This window comes from Malaclemys terrapin, chromosome 6 (assembly GCF_027887155.1).
Source record: "Malaclemys terrapin pileata isolate rMalTer1 chromosome 6, rMalTer1.hap1, whole genome shotgun sequence".
NCBI lineage: Eukaryota > Metazoa > Chordata > Testudines > Emydidae > Malaclemys > Malaclemys terrapin.
The window spans coordinates 61,549,878-61,575,196 of record NC_071510.1 but is presented as its reverse complement, the minus strand read 5'-3'; the positions used below and the strand labels follow the sequence as shown (position 1 = coordinate 61,575,196).

General features: G+C 40.9%; 1 protein-coding gene across 4 annotated transcripts in view; it reads right to left on the bottom strand.

Moving 5' to 3' along the window:
* SEMA6A (semaphorin 6A) overlaps positions 1 to 25,319 on the bottom strand; it is a 138,899-nt gene that overhangs the window by 9,704 nt on the left and 103,876 nt on the right. For 2 of the 4 annotated variants that reach the window (XM_054031759.1, XM_054031762.1), the window contains exon 18: positions 24,518 to 24,682. The exons of 1 other annotated variant lie outside the window; for it this stretch is intronic. In XM_054031759.1, the coding sequence (XP_053887734.1) occupies positions 24,518 to 24,682 (165 nt within the window). Of the gene's footprint in view, positions 1 to 16,828; positions 17,696 to 24,517; positions 24,683 to 25,319 lie in introns of those variants that run through there. One more of the 4 variants, XM_054031763.1, reaches the window with a different exon arrangement.

Here is a 25,319-nt window from a genome sequence, read left to right as displayed (position 1 = left end):
TGAATCTCACATGCTTTCAAGTTTTCTCCCCTGCTATTTACTTGTTGTCTCTGTCACAAGGTTTGGAAGCTGGTGTCATATGTTTGGGCTGCAGCAGGGATGTTATAGAGTATTTATATCCTGAGTAACTATGAGAGAGAGAGCCCAACACTGAAATACATTGAGACAGAACAGGTTTAAAAATACCCTCCAGATTTCAAGTGTCACTGCTAATTTTTTTTTTTTTAAATCTCTTCTGTTCTAGATAGATAAATATGCTGGATTCTCTTTGCTGCTTTGGCTAAAAGCACACACAGTGAGAAGCCGATTTTGTGGCATTGCACTGTGCTTAGAGATGTTGTCAGGTCGTCTTATTGCTCCTAAGGCGTGCTGTCATAGTAGGCTTCTTCAGTAGAGTTAATATCCTCAACTTAATAAAAATGATGTGAATGCACCAGTCAATAATCCTACAGAACATTAACCAAGATATTGCACATATAAAGAACATTGCTTTTCCTTTCCCTACTTAGTTGTGCACCAAGTCAGCACACGCTAATCAAATGCAGGTGCGGAACCTGTTGGATTCTTTTAATGCTAAGTGAGAAGGAGTCGCAACTGTCAGATCCTAAGTGCCTGACAAAGTAGTTTAAAAAGCCACAACTCAAATACCCCATTCCCTTCTCTGGAGAGCGTGCAAATGCAAGTGCATTAAAAGCATACTCTGAGGAAATGTAAACAATGTTCTTATTATGAGAGAGATAGTGAGAGAGAAAATGTACCTCGAAGGCCTCACAAGACTTTGTGAAGATACCAGTCTTTCATGTCATAAATCAATGGTTTCAGGAATCCAGTCTTTTATGTATTTAGTAGGCAGATAGCTGTGGTCCAGAATTAGAACCAAGTGCAAAAAACCCCAGCAAACTTTTTCAAAATACCACTGAAATGCTGTTGTTGCCTCATGGAAAGCATTGATAAGCATTCTGTCTAGATTCAATTCTACTTCTATAGCATACTTGTCCTCATTTCAATTAGTGTGTGTAAGTGGACAAATGATATTTGCATACAAACCAGGAATTTTAAAAGCTGAACTGTTCTTGAAATCATAATCTCCTGCTTGTGACATCACAGTTGGTTGCCATGGAAATTACTTGTGTTGTGACAGAGGATTGTGATTTCAAGTGGGGAACAAAATAGCAGGAGCAGTCGATCCCTTAAGAAACAAAGATCCTGAGAGTTACATGAATTCATGTAAATATCCTTTATAATAAAAGAACAAGGTAAGTAAAATAACTCCCAAAGGGAAAACAATGTGTAAGTAGAAACAATCTTCAAATTAAATGCTTTTCAGACTCTTCCAAGAAGCCCCAGAAGCTTTTCAAGGGCCAGATTTTGCCACCCTTTTACCACAAGCAATACTTAATGTGAATATATATGGTAGAATCTGGCCTTATAGTTGAGCTTAGACCAACAATAGTATGAAAGTTCATAGTTAAAGTTTCAGCCAAAATGCAAATCTTTTTGTGCCTTACTGACAGGAAGCATGGTCTAGTGATTAAGGCATGGGATGTGAAATGAGGACACCTGGATTCTATTCCTTGCTCTGCTACACTCTTCCTGTTGTGACCCTGGAGAAGTCACTTAAACTCTCTGGGCCTCAGTTTCCTCAACTGTAAAACGGGTATTTACTTACCCCAGAAGGGTGTTTCAGACCAAATTCATTTATATTTGTAAAGTGCATTGACATCCTCAGAGGGACACTCAGAAATGGAAAGCATTTTAAATGCAAAATATTACTTTGGTGTTGCAAGGATGGTGAGAAATGAGTTAGGTCATATCCACACATATACTGTTAGGCACAATGGGCTGAGCTAAGACCAGCTTCAGCCCTCAGGATCCAAGTTCACAGGTGACTCATGTAGATCAGACCACTGGAACTTAGTGCACAAAGCAGCTACAGAACTGGGCCCATAATTTACATTTCCTTGCTTTTGTCAGCTAAAGTTAAAACTTTGATATTGATTTACTTGGCTTCTTATTTCACCTGAGTTTGCTTAAAAATATCTTTAAAAGAGGATAAGAAAATGGAATAAACAGATTAAATAAAAATGAAACAATTATGTTTCAAATTCTTTCATTCATCTAACAGTTTTGCTGCTGTTTGGCTTGGTAGCACCTCTGAATACTTGTGATATAGTGAGCCATTGCTATTGTATCCAAAAACTGTATGGGACCTCGCTATCACTATCATATTACAAATGGATTCTGAATCATTACAACTTAAATTACAAAACCACACCACAATTCGGAATGCGTGGCCACGTGTGCTCCAGAGAGCTGTGTGGAATAGTAATGGTGCTAGAGGTCAGAGTTTTTCTTCACTGGCACAATTTCATGAGGCAGCTTGACTAGAGCCAGTGCCATTAGAGTCTCACTTTCATGACTTCTAAATTCTGCCCAAATCTTCATAAACTCTGAAAGAGAGCTTTGTCATAACAGAGCCCAAGGTCAGTTTCTGTGGCTTTGCTCTAAGTGTGTGGATCTTTTGGATACAATGTTGTGTTAATAAAATGGGTTATTTTGATCACAGGTCAAATCCAACTGGACTTACTTACTTGAGTAATCCCAACAACTTTAGCTTTAATCATATGATTTAAGATGGGCAGGATTTGACCACAAATTAATGAAGTTCAAGGCACAGATAAAGTAAAATAAACTAAAACGTAGTGGCTATGAGTGTTTTGCATTCTAGTATTAGGAGGGAACACCACCAAAACCTTATCTGAAACAAGGGGATGATCTCAATCTATTACCAATGCACATCCCAAATATTCAACACCATTAGTAGCAGTCCCAAGAGACTGGGGCAGAGTGGATGGGTCTACTCTATCAGGGGTCGGCAACCTTTCAGAAGTGGTGTGCCGAGTCTTCATTTATTCACTCTAATTTAAGGTTTTGCTTGCCAGTAATACATTTTAATGTTTTTAGAAGGTCTCTTTCTATAAGTCTATATTATATAACTAAACTATTGTATGTAAAGTAAACAAGGTTTTCAAAATGTTTAAAAAGCGTCATTTAAAATTAAATTAAAATGCTGATCTTATGCAACCAGCCTGGGGTTCTGTTCCTCTAGGCCGGCAGAGGGCTGATCAGGGCCTGCGGTCGGGACCCCAGACCTGGGGGGGAGTGTTTCAGGGGTCAGGGCAGAGGGCTGGGGGAGGGGGTTCAGGGCAGAAGGCTGGGATGTGGGGGGGGTTCAGAGATCAGGGCAGAAGGCTGGTGGTGTGTGGGGGTGCAGGGCAGAAGACTGGGTGTGTGTTGGGGCATGGGGGTTCAGGGCAGAGGGATGGGGCTGTGGGGGTGCAAGGCAGAAGGCTGGGTGTATGTTGAGGTGTGGGGGTTCAGGGCAGAAGGCTGAATGGGGGGTTCAGGGCAGAGGGATGGGGCTGTGGGGGTATAGGGGCAGAGGGATGGGTGTGCGTTGGGGTGGGAGGATTCAGGGCAGAGGGGTGGGGGATGCAGGGCAGAAGGCTGGGGTGCTCAGCTCATGGGGGTGCTCCCAGCCCCCTGCCCTGAGCAGCTCAAGGCAGGGGGCTGGAAGGGATATGCCCTGTTCCATCGCCTTCTCCCAGGCTCCGTCCCTATCTCTCTCTGCCTCCTCTACGGAGCTGTGTGCACGCTGCCGCTCTTCCCCCTCCCCCTCGCTAGGGCCATCAGCTGATTGGCGCAGGGAAGGAGAGGAGGAGGGGCAGGAAAGCACCACGCTGGGAGAAGAAGCGGGGGAGTGGGGAAGCTTGGCTGCCGCAGAACCAAGCTTCTGCCTCCTGCCCCCGCAGGGGAGAGTGGGGGGCTGAGTGGGGCTGGGGGCCGGGACCGCGGCAGGGAGCTGCGTCCCACTCAGAATCGGCTTGCGTGCTGTGTTTTGCATGTGCCGTAGGTTGCCGACCCCTGGTCTAAACTATCTCCTCACACTAAGCCACAGTCGCTCTAGGAGGACACTGGGGGCACAGTGTGAGGAAGCTTACTGTGCTGCTGCCCATGCATTCCTTGTTCAGTGGCTATTGAGAGAACAGTGGTTTCCAGTGGCATTTCTGAACAGTAATAATTCAAAATATTAACATAAGCAGAAAAATAATGGACAAAAATGTAGAACCTAGACTCTTGAAAATCTGGAGCATATAAGGGGTTCAAGTCATCATCCAATCTACACCTTTAAAGACATAGCAGATAAACTGCAAAGACTTCATTGTATTGAAAAGGCTTGAATCTATGTATTATCTAAAATCCTAGTACTACATCATGTGCTGGTACACTTAATTACTGAGGTTTTTTTTAAAACAAGATCATAGGATGTTCTGGACATGAGTTTTGCTAATTTTATAATACATGATACCATAACAAATTTCTTATACAAAATATTATTTGCTACTTTTAAAATGACCTGAGTAGCTCGTCACTCTAAATATGAACATTAATTGCTTATTTTATTTGATGTGATTATAAGTGTATTAGAAGGGTTTTTCTTTTGTTTCAAACGCAACCTTATCTTTAGATAAACTTGAAAGATCTTCCTACAAATAGGTTCATATTATTTCCATATAGCATGTGCAGGTTGATCTCCATAAATGATAACAAACCATTCCCTGGACATGTTTATGTTATTTACAGAATACATTCAAATAAATCTTAGGAGAAAGCACTGCGGTAGTAAACCTCAAAAGCATCAGAGGTCATAGGCTTGAAGATATGAGTGCTCAGCACCTTTAGGGATCAGGGCCTACATGTAATTAAGAATCTAATCATATTGATATTTAACAAAACCTCTTGCGGTCCTCGAACCAGGCTAGTACTCTTCCTCCTGAATACATCCCTTTCCCCATATCAGCTATGCTATCCTTTTGAGAGACTGAGGGGCGGTTTAGTCATCTGATGTCCTCACTTTTTTGGTGGTTGTTCCTCTTCATGGAGACAGTAATCAACCTGATCTCTTCCTTCTCCTCCTCCTCCTGTTCAAGGGAACCTTTTCCACTGAACCAGTGCAATTGTGTCTGGTATTCATTTTTCTGGGCCTGTTGATCTTACCAATTTAAAATATGAAAATAATTCTGTGTGTCCTCAGGATTTATGCCCAGTACTTTCTGAGACTGTAAAATCCTGGAGCATGCAGGATCATCTCTTCTTACTTTTCCATCAAAGCTGCCCATCCAATGAAAGGAGAGTGATCTCACATCCTCTGGGATTTATCATTCTACTCTATATACAGTCATGCATAAATTGTGAGGAAACCCCAGAGTGCCATTTAAATGCAGAGGGGTGAGATTTAGAGGTCTAGCAGAAGGATAATTTGCTACATCATGATAGCAAGTTGCATTCAGGAGAGGAGACCCAGTGTGAGAGGACAGAAACAGGCATCATGGCCCATCTTCACCCCCCAAGAGAACATGCTACTAAGGTAGTGAGTTGGGTGGTTGGTTTTTAATGGGGACCTAAGAAAAATGTTTCATAAACTTCAAAATGTTTCAGCTCTGACATGAGGGATGGACAAAGCTCAGATGAATTCTTATTTTATCTGCACTGGTTCATTACTGGCCTGGTAATAATCATCCATAGGTTTAATGTCTTCAACACTAAAATGCAGTTGTACTGTGTGACCTTGGTCTCTGAAAACTGTGTCTTCTGAAGCCCAACTAATCATTCCTACATTATACAAAAAAACATATAAGGTACCTTAGCTAAGCTGTGTTTAAAGGGCTTGATCCCACCGAAGTCAATAGAAACACCTCTTAAGAAACAATCAATGTCATAAATCAGACTGTTCAAGTATGATATACTAAGAACCAAAGCAAAATCATAACTTTGAACAAGGAAAGCCCAAGCCATAATATAAAATGTGATGGTTCTTCCATTTTTTGTCTTGCTATCAGTTCCCCAGCTTTCTTGTTTCTAGGCTGTTATGATATGATGGATGTGTCTTCTCCATAGTGAAGTGATTAATAGGCATCTGTGGAGAGCAGACCCAGTGACCACAGATCCAACAAAAACTCTCTGTATTCTTTTTTATTACATTCAGTCAAAAAAGACAAAAAAAGTCTCCCATGTACAAGCCTGAGTTTGTTTGTCTTGTCTGTGATCACGGATAGAGATGGCAAACTATCAAGAAAAGCCCTAGAGTCAGAGTCCCCTAAAAATAGATTCTGGAGTTTGCTTTATGGTGAAGGCAAGTCTGATATTTCAGTGAACTCATCACAACTGCTTTGGTGAACAAAAACGAACTAGCTCATTTTTCTCGTTTGAATAGCTTATTGAAAAGACATTCCATAAATACAAGGGGCTGAATTCTGACCTCATCTCCTCACATACAACCCCACTGAAGTCAATGGAGGTCACACATGTAACTGAAGACAAAATCTGCTCCCATCACTAGAACACATGAAAAAGCTAGCTACCTGTCACCACAAACAATGCATTTTCATTTCAATACCGTTGTTAGCTGTAATCTGTATTAAAAGAGATCTCTATACTCTGAGCTGCACCCCGGACAAACAGGATGACCACACCAAAAGTGAAATGAGACCGCTATGTGGTTATCTCAGCAGGAAGCTGTCGTCTTCTTGTTTCCCAGTATAATGTGGACCAGATGGTAAAGTACTAAACTTAACCGCTGGCAATGGCATACACGGAAATGGAACTTAGAGATGGCAAATGATATATGATATTTTGACAGGGATAAAGGGAAACTACTAATTGGGTATAAAGTTTCAGTGACTGAATACATCATGGCAGGGAGGCAGCCAATGAGTTGTACCCATTTTAGCTATTTTGAGCTTCACATCTTGACATGATACACTCAGTGGTTGAATGGGATTCAGCCCACTTCCATTCTGCCCTACCTTTCGAATCACTTAAGGTTTTATTGGGAGCTAGGCATAGCTGCACATTGGGCAAGGTGAGCCTGAAAAAAGAGGAAAACCTGCTGTTCACATTTTTTGTTTAGTACCAGCTTTTTGTTTGTTGTTTGTGTACCTATCTCTGCATTAGAGTTAATTAGCACCACAAAGAGTGGTGGTATTGGTTCAATATGAATGTTTGTGTTTATGGGCTTTAAAATATAATTTCTGGATACAAAAGAATGGGTTTTCAATATGTGTATTCAACTGTTAGTGCTGTATTTACATACATTCACATGCTGATAAATTCTATATCAGGTCTGGAAAGCCTCTCAAGGTATTTTTAAGCTTTTTTTTCGCTTCCCTAAATATGTGTCACAAAATAATCTGCTGAAGTTAAACCGCACATCCAAATCTGAGTTGATAGTAGGTATGGGAATAGCCATGGTCTGCAATTTTTTTTTTTTTTTTTTTTTTTGCTATTTGATATAATTACTTTGCTTGAAGGAACACTTTCAAGGTCAGGAAGCCCACAATCTCACCCACAACTCATCAGATATCTACCACTCTGGTGGGAGCCCCTCATCGTGGAGACAAGTAAGCAACCTGCTTCCCCCCTCCTTCTACTCCTTCTGTTCCACTGGCCCAGTGCAGTTGTACTCAGTATCCATTCTCCTGGGCCTGCCAATCTCACCATTTATATATAAGAAAAGTTACTATTTGCCAACAGTTAAAACACTCTTGTTAAAACCGCTGGTAAAGGATAAATTTTTAATGGGGACCACTGCCCTGTTGTTTTCATACAGCTTTGCAAATGCAAGTTTTATGTGATTGATTTCTCTCACTCTCTGAACAACCTATACCAGCAGCCCAGCATTTCTGAGGAAATTCTGCAATATCAAAACAGTGTGCACATATCCTGCAGGGAAGGATGAGGTTAGTTCGCAGTTATAAAGTTTTGTATATATTTCATAGCTTTGTAGATTTCAAGGCCAGAAAACTACGAAAAAAATCCAGTGACTATGTGTCCTGAATAACATGAAGTGCAATTTGAAAAGCATTGGCGTTTCTGATCAAGCATAAAGGAGAGACTGTGATTACTAGTCCCTAATCTCAATAGTGGTCCCTCCAAGAAGGGCTTGTTTACTGGTTTTTGAAGGTGTTTTTTTCCTTCTTCCAATTGATCCAAATTAAATGCCCCTACCCCTCCTGATGAATGACTTTCAGCCTAACTCACTATGAAAAAAAGGTGATTGTGTCCGACAAGAGGAGAAGGTGCACATGCATGGCTTTGCTTATAATGAGAAGGAAAAAATGTAATGAATGCTAGTCTTAAATGTAAGGGTCAAATGTAAAAAAACCTCTCCACCATGAGCGTTCTAAAGGTCCCAGGTCAGACAGCTGGCATGCTGACCTAAAAAAACTTCCTTAGGCGAGATGTCATTGTACAGTCTTTAATTCAATGGGAGGCATGCAATCCATTTTAGTGTGCATTATAGCAGCCACATAAATCCTAAAGCATGGGTTTGCTCTATTGACTGTACAACACTGAAGATCTAGCATTAAGGAGAAATATTTTTATAAATAATTTCTCTCTTTAAAAGCTTGTAACGTAGTTATGAATTAAAAGCCCAATCCTGAAGTTCTTATTCAGGCAAATCTTCCACTGAAATCAAAGGGATTTGATTTCAGTGGAAGGTTTGCCTGAATAAGAAGGAAGTGTGTCTGAGTAAAGACTGGAGGCCTGGCCTGTCTCGATTTTTTTATACTCTGTTTTGTGAGTGGTACCTCCACAAATGAACTAATTTACTGACCTTTTTAAATCTGACATTAGGTTCAAAGTACATATTCCACTGGATCTATTATTTATGAGAGAGAAACTACAGCTCTGAAATCTGTACACTTTAATTTGTCCCAAAGGTTAGACATAAGGCAAATCCCTACAGTAGAAATTGCCTGACACCATTTCCCCCAATGACTAATGGTATTCAGTGGCTGTTCATTGTGAATTTTACTGATTTTAGTACTGTACTTACTTCTCCCCTTTCACTCTTCACCCTGAGCAAAGGTAATTTTAGATGCGTGTGTTTGATAAGAAAAGGCATAACAATTGTGTTTCCTATGAAAAAAATAAAATATGGGCGCTTGCAAAAGATAAAACAAAATGTATAATAAAATTCAAATCCTCAGGAAAATTAATTCCTTTGTAGCTTTTTCTTTGAAGAGAGAAACTTTATGCTGCCTTGCATCTTAAAATACAAGCCTCTTAGAAAAAGTCTAAATTTCTTCTGATGTAAAAGAATCTGTGAGCACATTTTAGGATCTTTCTACAGTGCTTGAGATGAGCTTAAAGATATTTAGCTGCTCTTTATTAGTTTACTTCAGGGGATCCTCTCACAGCTGAGTTGAACTAGATTTACATGTGCTTCTGTGAATATGTATGATTTCAGGGCTCCAGAGTAATTGTTGTAGCATGCAATGTGCATCGCTCATCTTAGCCGTTCCCATTTCACTGCATGTTAACTCCTCTCATGGCACAGAATAAATTGAGCTTTTTTCCTATATGAAGGCAGCAGTAGGCATTATGTATTCTGGGAGGCCTTGTGCCGCTCCCGAGGCAGTTCTTATGTGCAGTGTCAAGAAAAGAGAAGCTGTCACTGAAAAATTCTCTTGCGCTTCTTCTCTTTCCACACAGCCTATTCTGATCTATGACCTCTCTGAACAGTGGGGAAAACTCAAGTTTGCTGAATGTCAGCATAAGTAGCTCTGCATAGCTCTATGAAACTAGAATCTGCTCTGGCTAGCAGACTTGAGGAAGAATCGGGGTTAATTTTTCATCATCATGTGTGTGTGTGACCCAAAATCATAAATTGGATTCCTCATCCACTCCAATCCTCTTTTCAAGTCAAAACATGAAAGTAATATTTTTAAGGCAAGCTACTAGTGTGAATGAAGAGGCCACAGCTGAACTAATTAATGAAGTATCTATTGAATACCCAGATGTTTAATTAATAAGATTGTGCCCTGTACATCAAATCCTCTGAAGTCCATCAAGAGTGCTGTTAAGCTGTCAAAAAACTAAAGGACTGATCCTGCAACCTTTTCTCATGCAAGTGGCCCTTAGGTCATGGGGATGGTCCTTGTGCCTTCAACTGGACTATGTCTGTGTATAAGGGTTGCAGAATCAGGCCTTAAGTTAGCTCTGCTCTTGCAAAGAAAGGGTGAAAGGGAAAACTGTTTGAAAATCTGTGAGACGTCTGTGAATCCTTCATATAATTAAAATCACAATATTTATTATGTATTTTGTGATAAAAACCAAATACGATTGTTGAAATTTTAGTTGCTTCTCCGCTAATGGTAAAGGACCTGATCTCAAAGCTTTACTCTAAAGCCTTGTATGTGTGAATCAAAATATATTTTCCTATTTATTGTTCAGTAAAAGGAAAGATTGGATGACTGTGTCTTAGAAATAATCAGAGGACAGAAGCAAGCAGGTGGAGAGGAGAAAATAGTTGGTACATAGGTGATATCACGCTTGTTATTTTTCTCTCCTTATTGCACGCCCTATGACCTTGAATAAACTCAGTGAGTATTAAATCATTTTGAATTTGAAGCAATGCCCACACTACAGAAACACCTCTTTATATCTACACTTCTGTTCCCACCTCAAAATAGAAGACAAGGAGCTGAATTCTATGATCAGTTACACCAGTTCAAATCCAGACAATGGAGTAACAGAAATAATTACAGGTATGCGCGCTCTCTCTCTCTCTCGCACACGTGTGGCACAGGTATGCAATTGAACATTTTCTCTGTTAGACATCCTGTCATGTACTATTCCCATCTATCTCACACTTCATTCTCCAACTGGGCTGGTGGTTCCATCTGCACACTGAAACCCTTTCACCTATGGAACTCTATAAATAGTCAAATTCTCGGTCCTCTGCATTTTTCTACCTTCACCCTGTACCTTTAAACTTGTCCACCATATTTATCCTGATGATACTTGCTTATGCATATCTTTTAGCACTTTCAGAGATTCCACACTCTCTATCCTGCCTTGATCAAGTAAACTTTTGCCTTTGATCTAGCTTTATTTTATTAAATATCTCAAATACAGCAATATTTCTGTTGGGTAAGAGGCCCAAACAGAAGCACAACTTGATGACCTTGATCTTATGCCATGATTCAGACATGTTTTTTCCACCCCCTCTATTGCTTATAATGTTGATTCTTGACTCTTATTTTCCTAGATCTCCCACGTCTGCAAATCTGTTTTCACCACTGTATGTCATGGCTTAATTGCTTTGTCTGTACCTCTAATGAAATTCTCATCTATGCCTTTCACTCCTCTCACCTTGACTCTTACACTTCCCTTCTCTATGGCTTCCTGCCCAGTCCCAGGTCTCCAGACTCTGTTATGTGCAGTATGCTCCCAATCGTCATCCTCAAACAATTTCCCCGGCTTTCCATTCATTTCAGGATCCAGTTCAAATTTTCCTCTTTGGATTTCTTGATTTTGTAAAGCTTCTGTTTCTGTTCATTTTTTAAAATCAACGTTTTCCTCTCCTGGAGGAAAACCTGGCAGCCTGCATGCCATGGAAGTCAATGAGAATGATGGTGTTATACCAAGGTACCTGGTAGGCTTCTTGCATATCTGTAAATGTTCCTTAGGACAGGATGTGGTCTGATCTACTACAGAATTTTCCATGGAGAGGATTTCTTTTTTTGGTCTTTGGAGGTTCAACAAGCTGTTTATTGGTCTCCTTCCATGCCATATAAAATTGCTGCATATTCTGTTTAGGTCTTTTTAATGCCATGTAGGTGGAAGAATGTGGTGGACATGTAGGCAATACATCACATGGGGATAGGCATTCATTTTTATTAAGTTCTCTCAGCCAAACATAGATAATGCCAAGTTATTTCATCTTTGAAGGTCTTGATGTCAGATATTTACAAGGGGGTGCAGTTTTAGCAATATTATCTTAGTTAAACTGTAGATTTGTACCCTGTGGCATATGAATCTCTCAGAGGACCACTGGCATGGAAAATTAATTAGCGTCTTGCTGAATGAGTGCCTAAGCACATCACCTTTGACTTGGCCATATTTAGCAAAAAATATACAGAATGCTGCAGGCTTTCAAGACCTCTTTAAGGCACTGAATGGAAACTGTTTTGTGACGATAAAGCAGGATGTCATCTGCAAAAACAGCTATGTTCTTTATTATGGATTCTGATTCCCTGAATCTCTGCAGAGTCTCTGTAGTGCTTGCAAGCGGTTCAATGGTGAGAGCATACCGAATAAGTTACAGAGTCCAAACTTGCTTTTTGCCCCTCTTTGCGAATCATAGAATATCAGGGTTGGAAGGGACCTCAGGAGGTCATCTAATCCCCAAATAAATCATCCCAGCCAGGGCTTTGTCAAGCCTGATCTTAAAAACCTCTAAGGAAGGAGATTCCACAACCTCCCTAGGTAACTTATTCCAGTGCGTCACCACCCTCCTAGTGAAATTTTTTTCCCCCTAATATCCAACCTAAACCTTCCCCACTGCAACAGGAGACCATTATTCCTTGTTCTGTCATCTGCTCTCACTGAGAACAGTCTAAATCCATCCTCTTTGGAACCCCCTTTCAGGTAGCTGAAAGCAGCTATCAAATCCCCCCATATTCTTCTCTTCTGCAGACTAAATAATCCCAGTTCCCTCAGCCTCTCCTCATAAGTCATGTGCTCCAGCCTCCTAATCATTTTTGTTGCCCTCTGTTGGATTCTTTCCAATTTTTCCACATCCTTCTTGTAGTGTGGGGCCCAAAACTGGACACAGTTCTCCAGATGAGGCCTCACCAATGCCTAATAGAGGGGAATGATCATGTCCCTTGATCTGCTGGCAATGCTCCTACTTATACAGCACAAAATGCCGTTAGCCTTCTTGGCAACAGGGGCACATGGTTGACTCATAGCCAGCTTCTCGTCCACTGTAACCCATAGGTCCTTTTCTGCAGAACTGCTGCCTGGCCACTTGGTCCCCAGCCTGTAGGAGTGCATGGGATTCTTCCGTCCTAAGTGCAGGACTCTGCACTTGTCCTTGTTGAACCTCATCAGATTTCTTTTGGCTCAATCCTCTAAGTTGGCTAGGTCCCTCTGTGTCCTATCCCTACCCCCCAGAGTATCTACCACTCCTCCCAGTTTAGTGTCATCTGCAAATTTGCTGAGGGTGCAATCCATGCCATCCTCCAGATCATTAATGAAGATATTGAAAAAAACCAGCCCCAGGACCCACCCCTGGGGCACTCCGCTTGATACCAGCTGCCCACTAGACATGGAGCCATTGAGAGAGTCTGATTGGGTGCCACTCAAATAAAGAATACACATGAAGAAATGTAGAACATGATGGAGGCTCTAAAATGATGTTAGAAATTAGATTTCTCCAGTACTACAAACAGATAGTTCCATAGAACCTATGTAATACTAGAACAGAGGTGGGCAAACTATGGCCCGTGGGCCACATCCGGCCCACAGGACCGTCTTGCCCAGCCCCTGCTGTCCCCCTTTCCCTGTAGTTATGCTGCCATGTGGGCAGCACAGCTGGCTCCAGCGGAGCTGCGAGCTCCTGTCAGTCTGAGCGGCATCGTAAGGGTGGGGGGGGAGGGTCGGTTGGATGGCGCGGAGGTTCTGGGGGGGCAGTCAGGGGACAGGGAGCGGAGGGGGGGTTGGATAGAGGGTGAGGGTCCAGGGGGGAACTTAGGGATGGGAGGTCCTAGGAGGGGGAAGTCAGGGGACAAGCAACATGGGGGATTGGATAGGTGGTGGGTTCTGAGGGGGGCAGTCAGGGGGCAGGAAGTGGGAGGGGTCGGATAGAGGGCGGGGCCAGGTTGTTTGGGGGAGGCACAGCCTTCCCTACCTGGCCCTCCATACAGTTTCACACCCCGATGTGGCCCTCGGGCCAAAAAGTTTTCCTACCCCTGAACTAGAGCATCTAACGCTACAAGGCCATTATTGTTAGTTTGATGTGATGAATGATGTTTAGTGTTTACCAAATATTATAACCTGTGGCCATCCCTGGACTATAGCCAGATTGGTCAGTTTAAATTAGTAGTGGTAGGGTTAGACAGCACCTTTTGAAAAAGACTCTTTCCCAGTAGTTTATTATTAAATTAATTGATGTGAATGATATTATTTTTTTTTAATACCCCCCTCCCCCAGAGTGCAGTTATACTGGCTTCCAAACTGGAACTGGGTAAGATTCCCTGGTCTGACGAGGGAGAGAACAACTCAAATATCTGTCAGTTGACTCTCTAGAACAGGTTTATGGAACTTGTCACTGAAGCCGTTGGACTTGGGACAGTTGTCATGGAACTTGTCACTGAAGCCGTTGGACTTGGGACAGTTGTCATGTGTGAGGTCCCTTACACTTTCTTATGCACATTGATAGCACTGCTTCAAATGATACCGCTTGCTCCTCAGTCTTTTTGTAGGAGTATATGGGCAAGAATAACATAGGGGAGTTTGGGGTTTTTTTAAGAGAATTTTAAAAATACGCCATTTGTTTTCTTCTGTCACAACTGTAAGTATCATAGACAAATCATTAGTGGGATGGCATATTTTTGGAAGCATTCAGGGGTCTTTTTTTTCAAATTCAAAAAATCATTGTTGGGCATACAAAAGAGCTGCCTGGGCCCTAGATGTGATAATGTTATCAAGCTGCATTTTCATTTGAGCTGTTGTTTCGTGAAAAATACCCATCCTCAGTGGTCCTTAAAAGGAGTACAGTTTCTTATCCAGGATTGACTGTCTGATAAAATAGCTGTACCATATATGAAACAATAATTCTATGCTTTAAATACTTCTCAAAAACTCATGAGGAGACTGCTGTCAACTGCCATTTATTTTAAAATATAGCTTCATATGACAATTTACACCAGCTGAGGATCTGCTCCGATGTTTAGTGAAAAAACGCTTTACTTTTTTAATATGTATAAAAGAGGATTCTCCATTTGTAATTCTGGTCGTTGAGATCCTAGGCTTCTAGCAAGGTATATATTGGTGCGTGAGTTGAGATGAGTATTACACCTATCTTAGAAGCTAAGAGATTTAGAGGGAGAGATTTAACTTTAATATAGCATTAAAATCTCCTACAAAGTAGAATTTAGTATTTATTTAAGGGAAATAATTAGTAAATAAATCTGATAGAAAATTGAGAAATTCATCAGGAGAGACAAAGCTGCCTTAACTGTCTATGAAAAATCACTCCAGTGCAGATGAATGCTACTGTAGCATAAGATTGGTGTGGTGGCTCTAATGCCACCTCCTCTTCACTCAGCCCAGGGAATGTGGTTGGGGCTTCCCTGGATAGTTTTAAGGGTCCTTTGGGGTTACTGGCCACCTTGCATAAGTAAGAGCAACCTTCAAGCAGCTCTGAAATATGGGAAAGTTGTGGCCCAACACACAGCTATGACCAAGATGCAGGGAGCAGTATGGTGGCTTTACACTATCCGCTTCTCCTGAGTTGTGGCTGTGTGCTCCTCGGCCACAGTTGAGGACTCTGGGGACTAAATAGTAAAATTAATGCCAGAAGCTTAGTGATCACATCCTTTTTCACCAGCAATGACTGAAGTACTCAGGGTAAGGGTAAATGGTTTATTGAAATTCTCTTACAAGAAGTTGCTTAGATGCAGCAAATACTTATTCCAGCCAACTTTTTTAACTTTATTGGGGCAGTTCCTCAGCTGGTGTAAACTGCAATGTACATCAGCTGAGGATCTACCCCATTATGTTTAGAGACATTTTGATATATAGCCTCAATTTAGAGTGCAGAGAACTTACTTACATTTTTAGATGGTTAATTCCTTTAATAGTCGAAATACAGAATTTTAGCAACTGCAAAAGAGTTGTGGTGGGAGGTTGTATTTTGTTTCATGGCTGTAACAAAGGAATTCTTGGGTAAGTAATCGCCGCTATGAACAATGTTGCTTCTAGGTGAGCTAGTGGATGGTTAATCTATTGTAAACTTATTAAATTACATTTCTAAATTTAACAGTATTCTTAAATATAATTATTATCATAGTGCATATGCACAAGATGGCTGAATGAAACTGCACAGGCTCCTCATCCCTCTGCATTTCAGTCAGACTGCTGCTACTTCTTTCTCCTCCATGGGAGGGATGGTGGGGGGAGAGGAAGGGGCATTGAGAGCACAGGAGAGACCGTCTCTTGGCTCTCAGATGTGCTATCCAATGCCACAGTGCCTGATACCCACCAGGAGCAATTGCAGGGAAAATCCTGCTCAGACCCTGCAGCCTGAAGTACTTTGCTGAATCAAGGACATTTGTAGGAGAGATTGCTTATCAGGTGCAATGCAACTGGCTTTCTGTGTTTAATATTAAATAAAATAAACCATGGCAAAATGTGAATTATGCTACTTAAACTTTCATAATTAAGTGTGTTAGTCATTAATCAGGAAACTAAGATACATCCTTGAGTGAAAGAAGACATCTAAATTTATCTCTTTTTTCATAATCCTAATCAAGTGTAAGGATCAATAGTTCGGAATTTCAGCAGAAAAAGGCTATTGAAAATGGTCAGGGCAAGTTTATCGCCATGAAAAGAATGGAAGTGGTATTTCATTTAGGATTAGGCAATTAGTAAATAATCTGTAGGCTATATGGAAAGTGTAGGCTGCTCTCAATCAACACTTGGGTTGTCATAAAATTATTACAGAAGATGTTCTCTATTAATTAATATAATCACTGAATCTAAGCACATACTATATAACTAATAAGAAAAATGAATTATTCAAATAGCTTTAATTTAACAAAGTATTGCCATTTTAATTACATACTGGCATTAATTTAACACAAAAAAGTTCTTTAAGACTCATTTTAGAGTTATGTTATTTGCTCTAAAGTGTCTTTGAATTTTAGAGCCTTTTCATGGTTTTTAAGTTGGAAAGCCCAGATTCTCTCCTGGAGACCTGACCTCTTTGTGCTGCCTGATAACCCCCCAATTAGCATAAAGCCATTATAATTATCATAGAGCTGGTGTAGTCAGCACTTACATCATTGCCTCCAACTGTTCGCTGGCCATTTTCTGATATTGTGATGACCATGTGGGGCCACAGCCCAGTTAATGTACTTTACAGCCATTCCCAATCTGAAAATATTTCAGGATTAGTGTAGAACCGGCCCCAGAATCAGAAAGTCAAACCCTTTGTGCTCCATCATGCAGCTGCCCCGATAGGAGAGTGCAGCTGTGAACGTAGTCCTTGAGGAAATATATCTGGTACCCTGATTCTTGCTGAATTGGATGCAGCATCTTTTGCTGCAAAGATGGAGAAAAGTCCTGTGTCAATTGCAGTTTTTCCCTGGTGGAGGGAGATCTTTATTTCTTGCTCCCTGAAAGAGGGGAAAACTCTAATTCTAAGAGCTTTTTTCTGAATGGACCCCCCAAGCTACTACAGCTAAAAGTAAAAAGGCAAAACCTTAAAAATAGAGCTTGTCAGTTGTCAAATGTGGCTACAATGGATTGCAGGCTTTTAAAGCTATGTAAGTGGATAATTACAGGTTGGGGGAGAACTCGTCTCCTGAAGCCACTTTTGACACCTGATGAGCTCCGTTTTTAATGTTTTACTTGTAGATCCAGTAGTTTGGATGTTCTTTCAGATAAAAAGCTCTTTTTTTCCCCACTCTTCCAGGGAGACCCAGAAGTCATGTTAAGTTGGCAGCTTTTGTTTTCATATCTTCATCTTTATCCTCGGAGTAGGCTGACAGGTTTCTGTTGCTATTTGAGCTGATACATACATTGTTACTGATGGTTCCTCAGTTGTTAGACCAATTAGCTGGAAGGGTAGATGGATTTCATAATTAGCTAAGAAAGATTGTAGAACTGTTTTGATTTAAAATTAATTACTGTGGTCAAGTGTAAGGCAATTCCGTGTATGATCTTGGTTACCAGATACAGCATTTTGCAGAAAGCATGGTTCTCGGCTGTCTTCCTGATCTTCTCCCATCTTTTAGCGCTGAGAGTTTTGCTTTCTTTCTTACAACTCCAAAAGGAGTCCACATATTGTTTAGAAAGCTTTGATTGTATCAGTTGGGGAATCAATTATTTTGTGATTCAAATGAAGATCTAAAAGAGTTTCAGCCAGGAGCTAAGGGAGATGCTACTAAATTGTTATTCTGCATTACATGACCGCCTCCCTCTTTCGGTTTAAAACTTATTCATGAACCTTGTATCTCTCATCTACTCTGCTTACCTTGCAGTAGTCTACTCTCTTTCCCTCCACCATCTGTCAGATACAGTCTTGAGAACGTTTCATTGAAATAAAGTCTTAAGACAGTCTATTGTCTGGAACAGCCTTCCTTCATCTCTCTTGTATCAGTTTCTCATCTCATTTCCACTTTCAGCTGAAAATGTTTCTTTTCCTCTCTCACCTATACCCCTTAATTTCTGCCTCTTGCTATTAATTATTACCCTTCTGTGACTACTGTTATTCTACCATGTTTTGGTCTAGAGTTGCGATGAAAGATGCAATAGGCGAAAAAATTATATTGTATAATTCTGGACACACAGCAGAAGTGTCAGTAGTAAAAGCCTCTCCACACTGCTCTGCTAATGTGCCTAAATCTGAACTGCAGGAACCACTTCTTGAGGTGTTAGGATATTTCAGCTTCCAGCTCCATTTAGCTGTCAACCCTTTTGCTGAGGCTGCCAGTTATGATTGTGGCTTTTGCAATGAGGACACCTGTCCATTAGGAACTGCACTGAGACCATTAACTCCATTTATATGGTGATTATATTGTTAGTACTGACCTGGTTCGCAGTCAAACTGGAGTCGAAAAGCTCTGAATCCCATTGCCAAATCCCCAAGCCATCCAATTCCCCAAGACAAGCCACTTATTAGGACTATTCCAGACAAGCATTTGATTATTTTAAAAGAAAATTTCTTACAGCTCCGATGAAGACCCATTATGTGACAAACATGAATACTATTCCTTTTATAAACGTGGCTGTTTACAACAATTTGATGCAAATTCACTTAAGAACATTTTAAAGAAAAAAAAATCTATTGGGTTTTGTTAGGAATAGGTTCCTCTAAACAACCTCTACTGAAATTCAAATGTGAAAAATAATTATGTCTTAATCTACATGGAGATACATAAAAGATTTAAACAGACTAAATCCTGCATAATCTCAAGACACTTTACTGAAATCCCAGTATGGAATAGAATATTACTTGGATTATAACTAACTTCATTTCAAACCTCTCTCCACGAACTGCCGATAGATGCTGGAGAAGCAATGGAGATACAGATAGTCAGGGCTGATTCTCCACTCTGTCACACTGTTTTTATATCTCTGTTTTAATTGATTGCAGTCTAGGAATAGAGTTCCACCAGCAGAGTAACAAATTAAAGGGTAAGCCCTGACTGTCTTTATTTTCACTGCTTCTCCAGCATCTAGGTTCTGTTTTTCGTAGTTAGAAATGTTGTGAAACTGAAGTATTGTATGGACAAGGGTTTGGTTTTGATCAGGGATACTAAAAACAGGTATCTAGAGCAACAGGTGTAAATGTAGTGCTTACTCCAGTCATGTACATCTTCAGTACAAGTCTCCTTCCTGGCTCCCTGGAAATGATCGTGCATGCTGCTACTTCGTTGATTAAAGTGAATTTTTAGCAAGGGTCAGTCACTTCTGATATTCCCATAACTATGACTGGCTAAGGAATATTTTGTTGACCTTGGAAATTGAAAAGACAACACTGAACTCAAAGGATGATCTGGACAAATTCTGTGCTACACAGAATCCACTTCTGAGTTATTACAAAATGGCAGCAGGATAATAAGGAATTCCCCTACTGCTCTTTTGTAAACATGTTTGGAATCCTTCCATACCTTGAATAAATCAAAATAAATGTATGTAAAAATAGAGTAAATTTAAATGTACTCTCTGGGCCAAATTCACCCATGCTGCTAAGGGGTACAGCATCATTAGCCTCAATTTATACAAAATGAAGCTGAGCCTCCATCTTTACTGTAGGTTGTTATTGTTTTCATTTCAATGTGAACAGGATTTCAGTAAATAACCATTAAAACCCCAGTTGGATTTCTACCTTCTCAATCCCTCCTATCATGACAGTACCTGAAACCTCACATAATTTTGGGTCTTTGGAGCAGAGTCTGGCTTTATTTTTGTGAACTCCCCAGGCTAAGTATAGTGTCAACACTCAGCAAATCATTCAAATAGTAGTAATAATAGTAACAGCACTACCTTATTCCTGCAAAAGGAAATGTTTTCTTTTAGACGGACTCTTGAAATGTAAAATCTTTGCCCTCCCTGTGGCTATTAGCTGACTACTTCAGAATGGTGCACAGAAACTGTGTGACAGAGACAGGTTTGCAAATATTGTTAAGAGAAGCTGAAAAAAGGAGGTTCCAACATATATAATATTTACGGTTGCATCCCTGACAGCCTAATTAATGTACTGGCTACTCTTGTCATTTGTACACCTCACCTCTTATTTTGAATCAGCTTTGTACTATTATTGAGGTGTAGACACTGAACAAAAAGTTTGTTAAGAGAGGAAGGGTGTCAGGGTCACCTAACCATGCAAGAGACAAATATTAAAACTGCTAAAAATAACCCCTGGACTTTAATCTTTCAGTGGACTAAGCAGTTAACTCCTCTATTGCTTGAATTAGACAGAATAAAAACTGGCAAAACCAAGAAAGTAGAAGCCACGACTGCATCTAATTTATGAATCTGATTAAAGGGCAGGCTCCAACCATCTAGCAAGTGAGAGAGAAAACAGAGTGTTTACTGTGTTTGTGTTAATGAATCTAGGACTTGAAAGATATCAGGCATTTCTAAAGAAAGGCAGCAAGGACAGAAGACAGTAGACAAGGGCCAGTAGGGCAACGAAGGGCAAGGTCAGTTACGGTTGAAGAAAATTACTTCATTTTCTTCATTTATACCCTCTAATAGATTTATGTATCTACTCCCCATTTTGTTAGTAGGACCATACATAGATACAGCACTGTCGTACGATTCAAAGTGAACAGGGTAAAGCCTTGGAATATTCCACACAAGGAGCTTGGTTTTATTACTTGAGGGAGGGAGACTAAGTACAATGGCAGCAGAAGGGAAGGTTAGACTGCAAGGTGAGGAGCTACTGTTTTGACAGAGGTGAGAAACACAAAGAATTAAATTAAAACACAGCAAGAAAAAACAAACAAAAGCACACTCTGGAAATGTGTTCTTTTTGGAGAGGGCTGGGAGAAGAAAAAATGGTGGAGTTTGCCAATCGCAATTAATTTTTCATTCTGCAATATCAATGACAGATTATTCAGTGGCCAAAATGAAAAGGCCATTGGGATGGCAACAAACAGCTCCTACTCTATGAAGTGCACTACACATTTTCATTTTGGCAAGAAATGTGAGGTATCTCAGAAACAACAATTCCAGAGTATATTTAGCTACTAAAGCTGTGGCACACAAATGTCACATTCCCATGAGTCAACCCATTTAAAGAACCCCCTCTTTGCACCCCCGCAGATATTCCCCAAGATGCCTGTGCTGAATTAACAGCTGAACATATGGATGTGACATCATCAAGGCACCAGTGTCACAGAAAATAAAGTAGCAAGTGGTTTCAGTAGAATTAGAGTGAAGTCGTTTGTGAGTGCAAGAAAAGAAAGAAAATACCTTCCAAAGGAATAAACACAACCACACCACACAGCACTTTGCAAAACAAAAGGAAAATGTTAAAAACATAAAAGAGATTTTTGGTTTTTTTTGTAAACGTGTGAAGGGAAAAAAAAACACACAGTGAAACAAAAACAAAAAACTTTATAAATGAATATTAAACGTAACCTTGTTTGGTTTAATTTTGCATAACAACTCATTCCTTTGCCCTTTAAAATATTGGATCAATAGTAATTTTGGACCTAACTGGGGTCTGATTGGGCAAGGCAAGGAGTAACAGCACACAAGTACATGGTAATGGTAAACAACCATGCGGTCACCTCTGCCACCATTGTTTTTGTGTAGACTACTTCCAGCTTTATCAATATTCATCATTAAGCCCCAACGAATGCATGATATTTAAATGACCCTGTCAAGTGCTAAGAAGACTCTTTGGTAACCGTCGCTCCCTGGGGAGGTAACTATACAGTGCAAGCTACCTCATCAGTCAGTGACTAGAAGCAAAAAGGCTTACAACCCAATAGCTATACATTTATTAATATTTTTACTGTGCGCTCTTCTGAAAGCTGCTCCTGGCATACAAGATGCTTTTAAGAAGTAGCCTTCTGACCATTAAGAGTACTGCTGTGCAAAACAGTTGTGATGCATGGAACCACACATAACAAATGCCATTAATATTAACACACACCTCTGCATTCCTCCCTGGCACATTAATGACCAGATTCTCCACTGGTGTAATTCATCATATCTTCATAGACATCAATGGAGCTACACCAATGTCCACCAGCTGAGGAGCTGGCTAGCCCCCAGGCGTTATCCTTTCCCCATTACAGATACAGGCCTAGTTAAAGGTAAACACATCTGTCTAAGTGGATGGGAGGAGGCCAACACTTTCTCTTGGGGGTAGTGTAGTAGAGAAGGAACAGAAGCACTTGCTCAAAATAGTGTGTATTATCAAGAGAGATGAACAAAAAGAAGCCAATTACTTATCTGCCATTTGCAGTGTGCCAGATTTATTGACCAGAGGAATTAAGGATTCAAGGTAAAGCACACATTATCATTTTGAGTCATTTTGTTTTGCTTTCTTTAAGTACATGGCAGACAGAAAAGCAAACATTTCTGCAGCTGTTACCATAGCAAGAGCTAATTGCTTTTACAATAAATCAAAGCACAAGGCCCATAAAGGCAGGGTGGCCCAGCAGCAATGTACGAGAAGCTTGCAGGCTCACGAAGGATTACTACAGCCACTTGTCAAGGGTTTCACTTTGGAGTAATCCCAAACTCTGAGGTTCTGATTGATGTTTACTACCATAATATTGGAGTGAGAAGAGATGGGCCAATCAAAGAACTAAGACAAAGAAATGAATGTGAAGATGGGGTCTGCAGGAACCAGCAATTACTTATTGGCAGAAGCATGCTCTTATATTTAAGGCACAGGATGAGAAATCAGAAGTCCCAGAGTTCTATTTCATGCTGCAGTCTTCCTGCATGTTCGGCAAGTTCCTTATGTCCAGATTTGTAAAGGTATTCAGGGGCCTAAAGATGCGGACAGACACCTAGTGGGATTTTACAAAAGCATTGTTTTCAGGGGGTGTTGAGCACCAAGAGCTAGATTCACAAAAGGACTTACATGTCTTACTGCCACTTTAGGTGCTAAAGTCAAACATTTAGCAGCCACTGAGATTATCAAAACCTCCCCTTAGCTGCTGCGTAATCCTGCAGGTGCCTATGTTTCTGCCAGTAACGCTTCCTCAACACCTAAGTTCCTACTAGTTCACGTGCAAAATTGCTCAACTCCTGGTGCCACCTTGATGCTCATACCTGAGCCATGGTGGGATGCGCAAGTGAGGCGTTCTCCATCCATCTCATCTGCCGGGCATTCTCAGAGCATGCCTATCCGATCAGGACCCATATAGAAGACAGCTGGGGGCTACCTGATCAAGAATGTTTGGGTCAGGCTGGCTGGTGTGAGTGTTCTAGAATACCCAGACACTCCCCTGTCACTTAGGAGACCTGTTTTCAAATTCCCACTCTGCCTGATTTGAAACGAGGACTTGGCCTCAGGTCTCGGTGAGTGCTTTAATCACTCACTATTAGGGCTATTGGTATAAAGGTGGGGAGATCTTGCTCTCATGAGAAAATGGCGAGCCTGGCTTAGGTTCCTAACTTCAAGAGAGGGTTTACCTGGAATCCCAAATGGAGCCAGGTGCTTCCCTGTGGCCCAGCGTTAGATGCCTACCTAACTTTGAGCAGCAGGGCCTAAATTGCATCCCCTGTCTCACCATTTCCTATTGGCTTGCAAAGGCAGCTCTCCATTCAGCTTGTGGCTTCTGAGAATCTCTTTTTAGATGCCTAACGCTCCCTATGCATTGTATAAGAAGCCTGGGCACCTAACTCAAGGCTGAGGATTACACTAGGTGGCAAAGCGCCTAATGCCTAAGTCCCTTTATGGATCTAGCTCCAGGTGATTTTGAAAATCTGACCTGGCACTTCTCTGCATTTTTCAGTGCATACATACATTTAAAAACGTGGCCACTAAATCGCTACATGCCTCAGTTTCCCTATCTAACTTACAGGGCGATGAGGCTAAATTAATTACAGTATGTTTTAAACCATTGGATGGAAGGCACCATGGAAGCTCTGTGTGTTAATGATAATATAAAGCAGTGGAAGTGGCTCATCATTAACTCATGAAGATCACGCTTAAACAGGGTTAAATCCACACTTCCCCAGTCACACATAGTCTCACTCACATTTGTTTTGTGTGGTTTCCTTAGTCAATGAATATCGAGAACTAAGTCTAAGCTTGGTTATTTTGTTTCTGCCTTTCCAATAAGCTTTTAATTACAGTGCAGGAGTTTTGTTACAGGCTACCATGATCCAGCTGGAAGCAGTTAGTTACACTGTAGTCACTCCCTCCTCCCCTCCACCACTGGATTCATTTCCAAGGCCTTACCCTTCTTGTCTTGGTGATTATGGGATGAGACTGCTGCATATGGATCTGTGTTTTCAGATGAGCCAACCGGATCCTTCCAATCCAGCATACGTCCCCTAGTATCATAACCCTCTTGAGCTGGAGAGTCAGAAGTGGTGGTGCTTGGAACTAGTGAACTGGAGTGGCCTGTATTTACATTACAAATACAATTAGGGAAGACACCACACATTAGTCACTCAGGAGCATAAAATAAGCCTTGTTTTTTGTGAATGCTGGAAGGGTTTCTTGAAACCAAGCAATGTTTCAAAAGCCTTTCACAACATTGCCCAAAGGAAATGTAGCATCTGAATCTTTTGCAGCTGTGAGAAAAACTACTTTCTGAGTAGTCAGAGCAGGCATGTGTGTGCCTGTGTCAGTGGGAGACATGGGCCTTGACGATAGTTAACACTTCACTGGTTTACCTAAAGGTTTTGGTTAAAACTGATTGAGTTGAAATGGTGCAGTGGGCATGCTTTCTACAATTTCAGTCCAGTTAGCTTAATTCAGTAGGGTGTTGAGCTAAAACAATATGAGCCTGGTTTACACTGAATTAAGCATGTCCACACTGTTTTAAGTTAATTGATTGTTTTAAACCAACTTAAAGTGAAACTGGTGAAAATTTACTGTAGACAAGGCTGCTGTTCTTAAGGAGAATGACAGCTTAACTGTAGCAGGGATAGGGCAGCTGATCCCTGCCTCGTGCTCTCAGGGGCAGGACAGATTGTCCAGGACCTGACCATGTTCTCATGATGGTATCAATTTTCTGAAAAGCCATAAGCTCCAT